Raw genomic sequence first — 16,733 nt, forward strand, 5'->3', positions numbered from 1 at the left:
AACTGCGCCCTAGTGCTCAGCAGCGCTACGCCTTAGCCACTGAGCCACCGTTGCGGGGGAACTTATCAAGGTATCAAGAAATAATGAATATCGTGAATGGAATAATGCGTATTTATTTATCACAGCCAGACGCCGTCTGTACAAATATCACAGTGCACATTGTTCTCGGTCCAGGCAGACGACAGGCAACACAAGATGTTGCCCTTAATGCTGAAAATATGCCAAAAGTACAAAACACAATATCTTGCCACATAAAACTCAGAAAACAAAACAGATTGTAACAGCAAAAACATCCCCGAGCTTTGGAACAGAAAAAGCACACTTTCATTTAAATTGTAGGTTAGAGGAAAACATACCATTCGTTTATCATAGTAGCAGTAGCAACACAAGGTATCAGGTTCAAACACTTGCCAAAAAATACAATACAAAAGAACACTGGTGACTAAATTGTGGTCCACAGCTTGATAAATGACAGAAAGAAAAGTAATTGTACTGCCACAGGTAGGTGCATGTCCTAGGGAAAAAATCAAACAAAAATCTAAGAAAAAAACAAATCACAGTGCACAACATGTCTGTACACAGAGTGCACAAGGAAAGTGTACACAGCTTAGGTACCAAAACGGACTGTACAACTGCTACAGTGGGCACCGAGGCAGTTCGAGTTAAAAAAAAAAGAAAAAAGTACAGCACCTTTCAAAGCTAACAACTTGTAAAGAGATACAAAACTGGAAACAAGGCTCAAACAAGGGAATGTATTGCTTGAGCCAGGTGGCAATAAGTGCAGCGCTCCTCAGACAGCATCGACAGGTTGTTCAAAATTTCCAACAAGGAACTTACTTTTTGAACTGAGTCTGGTACAACAGCGCTACCAAGGTTCTTGATTGGTGAACCTTGATAGCAGGCAAAGACTTCAAGGTTTGCAAACACGGTCAATGACGCATTCAAACAAGGTTCACGATAGTCGATAATGTTCAAAAACATGGAGCACTCTTCTTTATGAATCACAGTCCACTTTGGAGACACTGACACCCCTTGCAGGCGAGCCCTTAGTTCTTCGAGGGACGAAAACCGGTCTCGTTTTTGCTCCGCTTCATATGACGCCAGCGACTCTTCTACAGCACGGGCGAGTTGGGAGGCTTCTTGTCGGCTCCTCTTGGCGTCAGGGGTTTCTCTCGTGCTCTGGTCTCGTACTGATAGGTAGGACGGACAGCCGGAAAATACCGTTGGGACAGATCCAGGACGCAACCGTGGTACTGGGAGTGCAACTTCAATAACTCTCCCTGTCCTTGGATCCGTCTACGATGTCGTCTTCTCAATGCATGAAGCGTCGAAATGATTCGCGCACACCTGCAAAAACGTTTCAAGAACGTCTGAGACGCCACTTCTCAAAAGAAAAAAATGCGCTCCCGTTTGCATGACCGCGTTTACAGTCCGTGTAGCTAAAACAAAGTCTACCTACGTTTCGCAAGCATCTAAATAAAAGCGCTGCGCTAAGCGGTACAAGCAACATGAAAGGAAACACGGGAGCGTGATGTCACCGCACTCCACGAAGCGCTTCCACCGAGAGCTTGCAAGAATGGACGACACCACGGCACTGTTAGTGAACAAAGCGCAGCTGACCATCCTTGCTGCGAACGCTGCTGGCGTCAGCGCTTCGCGAGGCCCGGCGGCCACACGCTGAAGTATTTCCCATCATAGGTGATTTCTACCCGAACAAGCAACGACAAGCTAAGAACAGGAGCATCTCAAATTCTTACCTTAGTGCACGAAGTCGGCACGAAGTCCTTCCTAGGAATGGCGCGTAGCCATTGTTTGAGAGCGTCGGCGTCTTTAGGGAAGGAAAACACTTGTATCTTCTTTCCTGTTTTGTAGTTGCCGGTGCATCCGGGTACACAACACTTATTCGGCATTGTCGCATCACTCCAGCATCACGCACGGAAACGAAATTGCCGCAAAACAACAACGGAAAGCAACAAACGTGAAACACCGTCAACACCACGCCGCCGAACCGTCACCACCGCCGCCCGCGCTGCGCTCGCAGCCGCTGCGGCTTCCCCGAGAGTCGGCCGGCCGGAAATGACGTCAAATTGCTGGGCGCAGGCCTGAAAAGATTTTCCGGGGGTGACGGTTCAATGCGGGACGCGTACGTTGGGGACGGCTTCCAGCTAACTACCCACAGTGATACACGTGTAGGACGCAATTTCCACCGGAATTTACGCAACGACTCGCCTTCCTCCGTGCGAAGCTTGACGCCCCCCACAACACGCCGGTTCCGTTCCCCATCTCCTGGTCGACGCGTCACCTCCCCGCCTCCGGGAAACTAGGTGGTGCGGCCAATGGAGGTGAGGTCGCCGAACATTTGTCACTACATCCGCCTATGCCTCCACCCGTTTTTATGACTCAAAATAGGGTCCCCGTGCTTATTGATGGACTTCCTACGATGGCTTTGATAGATACTGGAGCAGCTGTTTCAGTGATGAGTCTTAACTTCAAATTGCGGCTAGGACATAAAGTGATGTTTCGCTGGGACAGTTGTGCATCATTTCGTGCAGTGAGCGGGGAGACATTGTGCCCGATCGGTGTGTGTGTTGTTAGTGTCACTTTGGGTGACAAGGTCTTTGAGGCTGAATTCGCCGTCCTGACCAGCTCCACCCATGACATCATCTTGGGCATCGATTTTCTACGCGAGTGCGGGGCTACTGTAGATTGCGGTGCTGGCGAGATTATGCTATCGGCATTTACTGACGATCCTAGGTGCTGTCAAGGATCTATCACCGTCATTGAGGATGTTGTCTTGCCGCCCAACTCGATGAAGACCATACGCGTTGACGCCTCTGCCTCGGACGCCGGAAAGTTTGATGTTCTTGTGGAGCCCATTCCTCTTAATTGCGCCAAGAAAAATGTGCTCATTCCACATTGTGTTCTGTCGATCAGTGATAGGCGATCGGCCTTATGGGTGTCAAACTATTCAAATGAACCTGTTATGCTACCCGGCGGAATGCGACTCGCCCGCTTCGAACAAAATGCGACCAGTTTCATTGCATCTTTAAGTGACGAGAGAGTAGATCCTATTTGTGCAACGTACCATACAGAAGCCAACTTTCTGAGCATGGTAAACAAGTCGCTATCATCAGAAAAACGTCAAGCTTTGGTCGAAGTCCTTGCGAAGCACGCTACTATATTTGACTTTGCGCAGAAAGAAGAGCAAATAAGTGTACCCGAGTGGCGTACTCGCCATGGGATTGACACAGGATCCGCTCACCCTATCAGACAGAAACCATACCGTGTCTCATCTGCGGAGCGCAAAGTCATTACTCAACAGGTAGAAGAGATGTTAAAGAAAAGGGTTATCCAAGAGTCGTGTAGTCCTTGGGCTGCCCCTGTGATTCTTGTCCGAAAAAAGGATGGTACATGGCGATTCTGCGTGGATTACAGAAGGCTCAACTCTGTTACTAAAAAGGATGTCTACCCGCTTCCCAGGATTGATGATGTCATCGATTGTTTACATTCGGCATCGTACTTCTCATCCGTGGATTTGAGATCTGGTTATTGGCAAATACCCATGCACCAGAATGACAAAGAGAAAACGGCCTTCATAACCCCAGATGGTCTATTTGAATTCAATGTAATGCCGTTTGGCCTATGCAACGCTCCAGCCACGTTTGAGCGCTTCATGGACTCTGTGTTACGTGGACTAAAGTGGGAAGTTTGTCTTTGCTACCTGGATGACATTATAATATTTGGCCGTACATTCGATGAACACAACCATCGTCTAGACATTGTTCTCACCTGCCTTGAGAGAGCTAAGCTCACCCTGAACTCTAAGAAGTGTCACTTTGGTAGCCGTGAGACTCTCGTTCTCGGTCACCTGGTGGACAAGCATGGCGTTCGACCCGATCCCCAGAAAGTCGCAGCAGTCAGCAGCTTCAAACAACCTCAGTCGGTACGAGAGTTGCGAAGCTTTTTGGGCCTATGCTCGTACTTCCGTCGCTTCGTGCCCAGGTTCGCCGACCTCGCTTACCCTTTGACGTCCCTACTCAACAAGAACGCACCTTTTCGGTGGTCAGCGGAATGCGAGTCGTCTTTTTCGCAACTCAAGTTTGCTCTTACGTCAGGGCCCGTACTTCGCCACTATGACCCATCTGCTGCCACAGAAGTTCATACCGACGCCAGTGGTGTAGGTATTGGCGCCGTCTTGGTACAACGCCATGGAGCTGCTGAACACGTTGTTGCCTATGCCAGTCGCTGTTTAAGTAAGCCGGAGCGAAACTATACTGTGACAGAGCAGGAATGTCTCGCGGTCATATTCGCCGTGCACAAGTTTCGCCCTTATATCTATGGACGCCGATTCTCGATTGTCACGGACCACCATTCTTTATGTTGGCTCACTGGACTACGGGACCCATCTGGTCGTCTTGCTCGTTGGGCATTACGATTGCAAGAACACGACTTTGAAGTCTGCTACAAGAGCGGTCGTCGTCATGCCGACGCTGATTGCCTTTCACGACTTCCCCTTCCGACAACCGAGTGTGACGCTGACAACTTTGATGAATATTTGGCTGTAGTGGATACTCCGTTCCCCGACCTAACAACTTTTCGAGCAGAGCAACGCAATGACAACAGTCTCGCTTCTTTCTTTATTTCCGGAACGAACGGTCAACGTGGTTTCGTCGTAAAGGATGGCGTTCTTTACAAAAAGAATTATTCCGGCGTAGGCCCTCGCCTACTTCTAGTTGTGCCTACAAGTCTTCGACAACACGTACTTCGAGCAATGCACGACGACCCAACATCTGGCCATATGGGTTTTTCTAGGACATTTTATCGCACGCAAGAACGCTTCTTCTGGCCGAAGATGCGTAAAAGTGTGACTGCATACGTTGCGAGCTGTGAGCAATGTCAACGCTACAAGCGTCCTACAACTCCGCCAGCCGGACTACTTCATCCAATAGCACCCCCGAGTTCACCATTTGACGTCGTAGGTGTCGACCTACTCGGTCCTTTTCCGCGATCAACGAATGGCAACCGATGGATTATTGTGGGCGTTGACCACCTCACACGTTACGCCGAAACTGCGGCGATTCCTGCGGCAACGGCCACTCAAGTTTCACAGTTCATGCTGTCACACGTTATATTACGCCATGGATCCCCCCGTGTCATCATCAGTGATCGCGGGCGGCAATTTGTTGCCGATGTAGTTGAAGACCTCCTTCGTCTTGCTTCATGCCATTTTCGTCACACTACCCCGTATCACCCGCAGGCTAATGGTTTGACGGAACGAACAAATAGGACTCTCATCAACATGATTTCCATGTATGTTGATTCTGGACACAAAACATGGGACGCGATTTTGCCATTTATAACTTTCGCCTACAACACTGCACAGCACGAAACAACGAGATACAGTCCATTTTATCTACTCTACGCACGCCAACCCCGCACAGCTCTTGACACTATTCTTCCTTTTTCCGAGACTGATCAACCTACTCTCGCCGAAACCATTTGCCGCGCAGAAGAGGCCCGGCGCATCGCCTGTCTTCGAACTTTCGTCTCACAGAAACGCTCCAAAAACCGTTACGACAGAAGTCACCGGCACGTATGGTTTGAGAAAGGGGATTTGGTGTGGCTTTGGACGCCGCTTCGCAAGCGCGGCCTCTGCCAAAAGTTTCTGGCCAACTACACCGGTCCGTTTGTTGTCTTGGAACGTCTAAGTGATGTCACGTACGTGATATCTCAGCTGTTGTCAACTGGCCGCCGCTCAAGCAAGACCAACATCGTTCATGTTGCCCGTTTAAAACGCTATCATCATCGCAACGAAGCCTAACTCGCCCGGTGGGCATCGTCTGCAAAGGGGGAATTGCTACGATACTGAGGATGCGCGTGGAAGAAGAGGAGAACGAGGTTGGCACGAGCGGTGATCGGCCAGATCCCTGGACTCTCGCATTGATCATCTCCTGTAAATAAAGGCATCCATCGCACCGTAACAATATGGCGGTTTTGGGAAGTTAAACTTCACATATCGATCAATCCGCTTTACCTTGTGGCTCCGAGTGGCTTTCACAGTCATTTTTTCTTTCGCATCGGAGTGACAGTCAACCGTCTTTGCAACAACTGTGGTCGCAAGGAAATATTATAGCACGACTTCTGCAAATTTTCTCGCTACTATGTGAAGAGACTATCACTCTCAACCTGTCAAGCTCACCTTGACCCAAGAACGATGTCGGCAGCAAACATTTTAAAATGTCGACATGGGAAGTCGTCGCGGGTGAAGGCGACGAGACAAGTGTGCAAATCATTGAAAGCCGCAGAGTTAAGGATGCCTTTCTGCACAAACAGTGATGTCCTAACTGTGAGGACTGTGCCTTTGCGAGTGTTTTTCTCCTTTCTCTTTGTATGTACTTGTTTCACACTCGACCGTCCATTTGCCCAGTTTACAATAGCAATCTGGTTATTCTAGACTTCTGAACAATCCTGCCTTCCCTCTCTCTCCCGTTACTTCGTTGGTACAACTACAAATAACCTGGTGAGGACTAACTTGTGTCGAGTGATTACGTCTCCCATATGTTTTCTGGCAACCTGATACAAACCGTTTGAGAGTGCATGGTAGCAAAATGGCAGGAACGCTGGGGAGTTACTTGTGGACACAAGTTCGATTTACTACAATACGCTGTAAGACAGATAATTGAGAGATGTACAGGAAACATCGAAAACTCGAGAAAAAAAAGAATGCCATGAAATTGTGAGAAAATTCATTTGTGACCTTTGACGATAGGCTATGTTCTGGGTGTTTAGCTCAAAGGCTTTTGAATATTTATTAGGTAGTAGTTTCAAGGGCTTTACGTGCCAAAACAAGAGGTGATTACCAGGTGCGGCGTAGTGGAAGGCTCTGGAAATTTCGACCAACGTGTGTTCTTGGACAGCTGTCACTTGGAGGAGCTTGTATCAGTGTTCACATTACTTACTCGAAGAAATCCTGCATCCACAGCTCGGCTGGTGACATCTGTCACTGATACCAGCCTGAAATCGGGTCGGTAGAGAGCTAATTAACTGTAGATTTTGTGCAGACGGAGTGTACAGTACCCGCGGACTGAAACGCAAACATTCAGGGCTGAATAATGTAACTATTCTCTTTCTAATGTCTTCAGTTTATGTCATGTTGGTGTAAATTTGAATCTGGAACCTACATCAGAGCAAATACTAATTTTAGCAACCATACTCGTCGCTACATGGCAAGATTATCTTGAGTGATTGCTCATAGCAGGCATTATAATTAAAAAAATGTTGCGTTTGAAATCCTGTAAAACTGTACATCTCGAAGAGTACGAAGGATATTTTTCAAAGGATTATCCTGGTCCACAAACAAGCTAAGAAGTCACTACCTTGTGTTACAAAACACTGTTTAACGACTTAGAGTACTTGGCACTCTACTATGGGAGAGCGGAAACTCATCCCAATCGAAGATAGGAAAAGTGATTGAAAAAGATAAAAAAGATGATGATTAGCATGGCCGATTATCATATGACAGCTGTAATTAGCTATCAATTCTGAGAAAGTTGACCCATTCTAAGGACAGTGAGACCAATCTTTGTGTCACGTGTAAGGGATATTTGTAGGAGGATTATGGAAGAAAAACTAAGATTGCACCAACCAATCTTAGTGATGAGTGAGATCACGCAGCGCTATTTCATTTATATAAACATTCTTTATTGTTCTGTCAATTTCAAAAAATATAGATATAATATCGAAAGTGAGAAACATGTTTGCCAAGTTCGAAAAATATATGAACAAGATCCCAGCATGGTTGGGTCGTTTCTTTCAGCTGCACTTAACGACAATAAGACATTTGCACATAAACAGTGAGCTGTTCAAGATCATCAAACAAGAAACATGACAACGCACAAAAATAAAAGAGATTCACCGGCATATTCATGACATTGGCGCAAAGTGTCACACTTCACATAAACGAAATTTTTTTACACAACACTGACGCCTTTGAGAAGAACACCGGTATAACTCTGAAGCTGAGCTTGTCTGCTATCTCATCTTGCATATTGCTTTGGGCCCGGTCTTCAACGAGAGTCTCAGACATTCATTCACATGCATATCCAGTCACACGATGCACCATACTATACATGCAAGATAATGTTCACCTTACCTTCATTTGAAGGTATTGCACTTCAAGGTCCTTAGAGGTCACCATTTTTTATTGACCTCAAATCCTAGGAAAACGGGTGATTAAATCGTTTACAACATTGCTTCCATTTAGTGGTATATATTATGCGTTTTTATTTGTGCATGTAGCATTCATCATAACTGCTTGAATGCCTTAAGTAGAGGTGGAAAAAAACACACTTTGCAGCCGATTCGCATTGCGTTAACAAAGAAAAAATATTGAGACAAATACAGTGCTTCGGATATAACTATTGTTAGTTTAGCCAATTAAATTTAATTATGAAATAAACATCAATTAGCATAATACTTCCATGCTCTGCGCCAGTGCGCAGGCGGCTACGAATACTCATGATTGCTTATAAAGTCTTTGTGATGTAGATCAAATCAGCTTTGTGGTTTTTGTAAACCTGTTGCTCACAATTATACAGGACTCCAGAAAGAAATATCATTGCCTTTACACGCATGAGAGCATGGTACCTTATCTTCTTGCCGTAGCAGGAAGTCATTGTTCCATTTTGAAGGAACGGTGCATTACTGATCTGATGAATTGTGAACATCAGCCGTGTTATCGTAGACGTCTTTCCATAATAAACAAAACAAAAAATTTCATACAATCCAGTTCATGCATTCAATCTTATAATACACAACAGAAATACGAAGAGGAGGAAGTGCATGGTTCGAACTTCAGCTGATCTGAGAAGCATTTCGTAGAACGCAGCGCCAAAAAATTACTTCAACCTGCCCTAAATAAACAAAAAAAAAGAAAAACGCTCTCTTGAAATCCACGGCCAGCGTGCTTTCAATGAATACGTTGCGTTTGTGACCGGAAGCTAGCGCTAATGCAAAAGCTGTAAGTCGCGTGTACATCGATGTTCTTTTGCCGGTAGATGGAAGTCACTGAGACTGGAATGCATCTTGAATCTCACACAAAATAGAAACTTCTCTTGCTCTATCGGCTTTATTAAACATATATTGTGTCGGGTGTATTGCTAAAACATGGACGGAAATGCACGAACTGTGGTATCGTCCTATGCGGCATGCATTTGTTTAAAGCCTCGAAGGAGAAAAATATGAGCGCTCAGAAGAAGTTATTTTCATCAACGCGTGATGGCATATAGGTTACATTTCCCACAACTTTACCTGCATTGTTATCCACGTTGATGGTTCCACTAAACATGTAAATCAAACAAGCTTTTGGTGATATAATGAATATATTGTTGTCTTGGATATCTAGTCTTTTTGGAATGACAAAAACTTTTAGAAATCTTGCTCGTTTTCACTTCAATTTCCTCGGCGCAGATTACTCTGATAATGCCAGAAACGATGTAAAGTTAAAAATAAAGTAGGAAAATTTCATAGTGGTAACAACTCGAGGATTCAATGGGAAATATTTTATATAATTTACAAACGTCATTTTGTATGCTCGGGCCAGTCTCCGCTAACTTTCATGTAGTATTGATCGGTAAAAAAAAAACTTTTTTTCGACGCCTCTGCATCTGTAGATCCCGAAAGGTGAGAGGATTGTCCTCTCACATTATGTGCGCACAACGTGTGCTAAATCTGCAGACTGTCATCATTTACGGCAAGCACACAAGCAATCGAATGAGAAGCTGCCCCATGGGACTTCCTATTCTTACAATAACACCCGATTTTATTCATAACTTCATATTGCAAACGCTGTCGATTCCCACATCCAACGTAAACAGACGTGTAGATGGTGCAAGAAAGTACTTTTTGGACGGACTAGATTGCATGTTCACCGTATAATTTCTCGTTGAGCGGCCACACGTTACTCGCTTGTAAGGTAATAGGTCATGGCACAGCTAGTGGCTTTCCCGGCTCTCACGTTATGGCACGGCTGAAGAATCCACTCTTAAATGTGAGCATCGACACTGAAGCTGCATCGTAGCGTTCGAACAAACGTGTCTACGATGGCAAAACGAGCAGGTTGTGAAAGAACTGCTTTCGTCACAGCATTTACGTGCCTATAACGAAACTTAGCGTTAGCGGTTATTCGCGTTTCAAAAAAGAGACGAGATTCTCGACTGAAGAGTTTAAGGCACTGCAACGTGAACAAAACGCGTGGCTCAACAAACAAACCAGCACTTCGTGGAATCACTTATTCACCGTACTTGACACATTCTCGCGCACAGATCATCACTTGAGACGACAAAAAAAGTTATTTCGTTGGGATACATGCACGAAAGCGTAACAATCTTCTTGGAGATCCTGCTCCACGAAAAAAAAATGAACAGTTTAACTGACACAGTGTCATCTTTTCCTCAAACACCGTCGCACGAAAGTTGTATCGACGAGTCGTGCGTGTGGTTGCTGAAGGGGCGCGATTTCGGCAGCGCAGCCCCGGTCTGAAAGCGTTCGGGACAGTTCGGAAACGTCGGCTGGTCATGGCCGCTCAATCTTACATCAGCATAGTCACAGCACGCGCGTCCCATCGTCGTGAAAGCGAGCACAACACACTATCTCTGGCGGCCGAAGCTTTCCACGTCTCGTCCGACGAACATTTTTTTCGCTGGCCATTTCACGGCGTCGGGGCATCACTGAGCTGGAGGCTCTCACCGTCGGACTCGAGGATCATGCCGACGAGGTCGGTGCCCATCAGCAGTGGGTCGTCTCCAAAGTCGAGGCTCGATTCGAGCGAGTCGATGCTCTGCACCGAGTCGACTTCGGAGGAGTTTTCTTCGGACTCGTTGGCCTCTCTGAGCATCCTGGACAGGGCGGCAATGTAGTTCACCGCCAACCTCAGCGTGGTGATCTTGGTGAGCTTACTGCTATCTCCATTTTTGTCTGGAACGCAGTCCGGAGGCAGCGCCGGCACGGCCGCCCTGAGCTCCTCGAAGGCCCGGTTGATCTCCTGCATCCGGCAGCGTTCGCGAGCGTTTGCCGTTTTCCTCCGGTACTTGGACAGTGGTGGCGGCTTCTGCTTCGGCTTGGGCTCGCGCTTGTGAGCGCGCTGCTGCGGCTGTTGCTGCTGCTGTTTGCGCCGCTGTTCCGTCTCGATGCGTATCTGGACCGACCGGGGCCTCAGGTTGTAGTCCGGGTTGAGTCGACACGACCGCTGGGGCCGACCCGAGGAGGACTGGACAACCGGTGGAGAGGACGGGGCCGGAGCCACGTTGCTCGAGACGGCACCAGAGACGACGTCCATGGTCTGAACGGGCTGGGTCATCTGGAACGCCAAGACGCCGCTCGTCAAGGAAGACGTGGGTGGCTCTTGGGTGACCGTCGTCGGTGCCGTCGTTTGCAGGACGGCATCGGGGGTGTTGAAGGACGGATACTCGATTGGCGTCGCGAAGTTCAGTTCGGAGGGAAAGTTGAGCTCGAGGAAGGACTCGAGCGTGACGCTGTCTACGTCCATGTCTTGTGTTGTCTCCCGAGGGTCAGCTCCCTCGCCTGGATCTCGACTCTGGCAATCTGCAGCACCGAGAAAAAAAAGAAAGTGTACATGAGCCTCGTGAAATTAAGCTACTGATTACAGATAAAATAAGAGGTGTCACCCAACTCTAAGAAAACACATTAAACTGGCCAAAGGTTTTGCAGACACTGGAAATCTCTCGTAAAATTCGTTTAAGACAACGAGCTTTTTTTAGTGCCTGATGATGGTATTAGCTCACGCTGTTATTCTCTGCCTTCCGCAATTAACATATTCGACCAGTATCAGTAGTTAATCACTACCACAGCTACACCAAGCCAGGACAGTGGCTGTACTCGTATTTTCCGAGATTCATGTGTTAAATTAACCGTGCGCCATTATGTGAGTGGTTCTCTGCAGCTGCTTAGATCAGAAACGCAAATATGTGCGTATAACAACTGGTCACGTCTATTAATCAACAAGGAATTCTTGTTTGCCCACCTGATAATCAAAAACAAGAATCGTTTGTCAAAAAGTCACTCGATTCTCACAATGGTGATCATTATTATTTATGCTGAGCTGCGCACGAGGCTAAACATTCTTAGAGTACCACTGATGACTGGCAACGATTGTCAAGTCATTCGGCGACACTAAGGGCGTAAAATTCATATTAAGTGGCGGTCAGGCACAGTCACGATTATCAACGAAAAATAAGTCGTACAACTTTTCGCTGAAATCATTGATATGCCTAAAACTTCATCACAGCAGTCATGCAAATCACGTCTTATAAAAATACTCTATCCTGCATCTTTAGTTATATGCTGTAACTATACGAATAGTAGCATCCGATAGCGCCCAACCCTGGACGTGCTGGAAGTATACAGGGTCGCTCACCGCAACGAACCGAGCTGTTTACCGTAAGTGCGCCTCCTAATGGGTCCGGGGAATTAAGTGTTCGGCTGACCCGCCTCAGGGCATAGGCTCTCACAATTACATTTGTGTCCTTTTTTCTTTTCTTCTGTTTGGCACAAGCCGTCACGGCAACGGCCTTCGTCGGAAACCTGGCGAAAGGCTCCTTCTCGCGAAAACTGTGCAACGTCGTGACCGTTTCGTGGCCGGTGTATACAGTAGCAGACGAATGGTTCTGCTAATGGCGTGTTTATTGAGAACACCCAGTTATGGATTCTCCGTGTACATTAACCCCGCATCTGAAACACAGCTTAGGGCTGGCAGACTTGTACGTTACGCGTTACCAGTAATCGAAAATCACCGACTAAGGACATTCATGGCCAGACAGGTGCGCCTTCCCAGTCTGGCCGTGGCTGTTCTTGCAGACTACGTTTTGTCGTGATATTATCGATTACTCTGTAACGTATTACGTGCAAGTCTGCCGTCAAGGCGGACTAAAGACAGTGGCCAAACGGTCGACGTATACGTAGGTTTTGTCGTGGTTCTTAGTGCGCGCTCTCATAAGCTACCTGGACGGCATCAGCTTCTAGTAGATTTTGCCCATGAACCCTACAAAGTATCACTGCGAGTTATTGAAGAAAACAAACTGTATTTGATTAAGGGACATATTTGTTTGTTAAACATAATTTAATAAGGCTAACAGACACTGATAGCGTAATTTGAAGGTATGTATTGAACTATGAACCATACCTGTACACTTGGAGCGAACATTTTATCGAGGACAAGAAAAAAGTATGAATAGCAGAGTGTCCATTTTTTTTCGTGTCAAATATTCGCGCTACATGAACAGTTATGCATCAACAATAAGCCCAGCTTCAAACTCTATTGGTCTATGATCGTTTCATACGCATCATCTGCTTGCTTTATTCGGTGCGCCAGAACGAGTTCAACTCTGCAGATATCGCGGAGTGTTATAGACACTCTATGGATATAAGAACCCGCAGACTTGCTATAGGTGACCCACATTGTGGAGTGGCGCACTTTTCGTGGTCTCAAAAAATCCCGTAGCACTTCGCGGCAAGAGGCCCGTTCTTAGCGTTCAGACAACAGACTTACGCTGCAGCCAAACGTCGAAAATCACGTAGAATATATATTTGGTTTTTGCAGGGTGTAGCCATCGTGTAAAAGAATTTACAGCGCTCGTATATGTTTGAAGGCACGTCAACGAACAGCAAGCCACAGAAATGTTACAGTGCGACCGAAAAACGCCCCATGTCGCGGTGTACTCTGTCACCCTTTCGGTATATGACCCTGAGCAGTTTTAGGTGTTTTTCTTTTCTTCAAAACTCTGTCCCCGCTATCTTCCTGCCATGAAATGCTGTACAACGCTAATAACACGCATACTGTTCAAGAAATCGAACAGTTGTGAATTGTTGTGGAACAAGGCTATAATACGGCACGAACGTGTTGAAATGCATATATGGCTCCTTGACAAGGCAAAATGCTATAGAGGCATGTGGGCTTTTTTTTTTTATTCACATACTGCAGCCCATTAAAGGCTATAGCAGGAGTGGGTGAAAAAAAAACAGAGCAGTGAATTACAAAAGTACCACTTCCGGGAACACAGTACAATATAACACACGAACAAAATACAATATAGATGGCAATTCCATTCTTAGGTCTAGGCGCACAATAAAAAAAAACCTCAGGTAGGCGAAATTCATGGAGCCCTACGTGAAAGCGTCTAATATTCATATCGTGGCTTCGGAACGTGAGACCGCAACATTTACACACTAATGTGTCTCTTGAGGACGCTTTCGCACTCTCAAAGAGGGTTTTTGCGTGCCACACACCCTTGCGACACCCCGGCTTCACCTTCCGCGCTGCTGCACGGTTATTTCTTTTGTCTGGAACCGATTACAGAGGCTTCGTGGGCCGAAGCACAGAGGCTTCGGCCCACGTATCGAGACGGCGAGACCGTGGGGGTGACCCCGACGGGAGTCTCTTCGACTGCGCCACCGCTCGTGTCTGCCTACGTGGGCCGTCTCTCTGGCGCCTTCTAGATGCAGTCGCTGGCGCCACGTCTCCCCTGGCAAGACGCGTCGTCTTGGCCTTCTTTTTTTTTAATTTTTGTGCGAAAGTTCGAGATCGCAGATTCGCCGTTTCAAGCTTTACACGCGTGTACATGTAGTCGCTGTGAAGCGAACGAATCGCCCTTGTTGGAGAAACTGCTCTAAATGTCCTGAAGAACGCAACTGCAGGCGGGTGTATTCATGTCCATTCTCATGACGAAGTGGTTCATGTTTGCAAAGGGTTTCGTTCGTAAGAGTTCTTTGATTTTAGTAAGACTATTCGCTAACACCGAATCTGTTATTAGCTGGTAGCTATCTTTAAATACTAATTTGCTTCTTTAATTTAAAAGTAGCTCTGAAGTCCCTAGATATTCTGTGTAACGTGCGTAATACATCGAAATATTTAAAACATGTACTAATTAGAAAGGAATGAAAGAGTTACAAATTATAATGAAACGAGGAGGACCAAAAAGTTACGAGTATACAGAGTATATTAATACACCAACGCAAATGAACATAGTTTAATATTTTAAACACTTTGCTAACATAATAGTATAGTTTATTATCATTTTAATGTAATAATATCATAATGTAGTAACACATTATTTTGCTTTCCTGTGTTTTCGAACGGCGAATTACGCGCAACTGCACTTCCTACGTAGGTCTCACCAAACTCATTGTCGTCTGTTCCTTTGGAACCCGGGCTTTACAAGCACAATTTTCAGTTAGTTTGCTTTGGACTCTTTCGTTTGTGTGTGTGTGTGTGAGTGTGTGTGTGTGTGTGTGTGTGTGTGTGTGTGTTGTGCAAAAAAAGCAACCACACGTGACTCCCTTTCATGTATCTCCATTCCACTCGTATGTTAAATCTGACATCGACGCATAAACAGTCCCTACGTGAAATGATTTCATGCTCAATTCTCTACGATCGCTCAAGAAAGACGAGAGCTGTTTGACGTCATCGCACGAGAATTGTACTCGGATAAGTGCAAAAACATTCTACATGCACGACACGAGTTCCAGAGCCAGTCACTGGGCCATACCTATCACCTGGACCTCCTCCGCACTTGAGGCTTGTTTTGCTCTTTCTTTTCGGCTAGCGCTGAGTTCTTCAAACTCCTTCAAAGGCGTGGGATGAAAGGCCCAGATATTCTCGTTCGTTAGTCCTTTCCATACACGTCACCAATCTTATGCAGCCAGTGCGCGACGTACTCATTTATAATTTCCCACCTGACCTCGCGAAGGCACGTGCTCTGACGTATGCTGCGAAAAGGTGTACAGACAAGTTTAGTCACGTAAACCGTCCCCCTTTTCCTTATCCATTCGCTGTTTTGATCGTCGGGCCGTCTCCTCTCGGACGCCGTAGGTGTTTTCTGTGTACGACCTATCGTGGCTCCGCCCTAGTCGCAAAAGTTTTTGTCTTTTTTTTGACCGACAGACTCATGGGCGTGTACTCTTCAGCTGAATGCATAATTTTCTTAGCCGTCACCGTACGAGAGACTGGGTTTCCAGCGTCAATCATTTCGTCGAGTGGATTAAACGTTGTAAACACCGAAACTAGTTCCTCCTATACGCAAAAAAAAAACTCTAGTTCACGGTGTAACACGCAACGTTCAGGTGTCTCTGACGAAGCAATGCTGAATGCTCCTACACCTGACGATCTTTTTTTCTTTTGCAGGAGGCCCCAGCTAACCATGGCGAAGGTTTAAAAAATGTGCTGACGCACTTTATGACGTCATGACCAAGTGCACGCTGTGGACTATTGTATCGAGTAAGTGAAACGATTTGTGTGTACTGTGAAGCCTAAATAAGTAACAATAATGAAGTTATAAAGAACAAGGTTGGGCATTTGGAAAGTTGTAGATCGCTGTGAAAAACGTTTGATTAGACAGCTCAGATATTTCTATCTGTTGGGTATTGGTGTTTTTCTACTAACTGGCGCTGCTCACAATATTAAAAAAAGGAATAAACCCAAGACACATGCTGGCTTACGTGTATTAACTGCAGTGCTTGATGGATAAAATGTCCTGCATGTCCTTTTCACGACCATTCGTGAAAGACACAGTAGCACTCGCTAATTATGAAAACATGTTGAAGATTTTCGCAATTTCGGGCGAAGTAAACTACTGGTACCGCTCTTCTGTACCCGCGCAATTTACTTCGTTGATCGCCCATGATTTCAAGAAATGAACAAGTAAATTAATAGGGACCTTGAA

General features: G+C 46.1%; 1 protein-coding gene and 1 long non-coding RNA gene across 2 annotated transcripts in view; one reads left to right on the forward strand and one right to left on the reverse strand.

The window, feature by feature from the left end:
• Window positions 1-16,733, forward strand: part of LOC142765727 (uncharacterized) — a 327,820-nt gene that overhangs the window by 109,490 nt on the left and 201,597 nt on the right. Inside the window, exon 2 of the long non-coding RNA XR_012884374.1 lies at window positions 16,196-16,288. This is a non-coding gene — a long non-coding RNA (uncharacterized LOC142765727). The remainder of the gene's footprint in view (window positions 1-16,195; window positions 16,289-16,733) is intronic.
• Window positions 7,680-16,733, reverse strand: part of LOC119167019 (uncharacterized) — a 36,232-nt gene continuing 27,178 nt past the window's right edge. The window contains exon 2 of the mRNA XM_075867231.1: window positions 7,680-11,601. Coding sequence (XP_075723346.1) covers window positions 10,709-11,545 — 837 coding nt within the window. The 5' untranslated portion in view covers window positions 11,546-11,601 and the 3' untranslated portion in view covers window positions 7,680-10,708. The remainder of the gene's footprint in view (window positions 11,602-16,733) is intronic.

Source organism: Rhipicephalus microplus, chromosome 6 (genome assembly GCF_043290135.1).
Source record: "Rhipicephalus microplus isolate Deutch F79 chromosome 6, USDA_Rmic, whole genome shotgun sequence".
Lineage (NCBI taxonomy): Eukaryota > Metazoa > Arthropoda > Arachnida > Ixodida > Ixodidae > Rhipicephalus > Rhipicephalus microplus.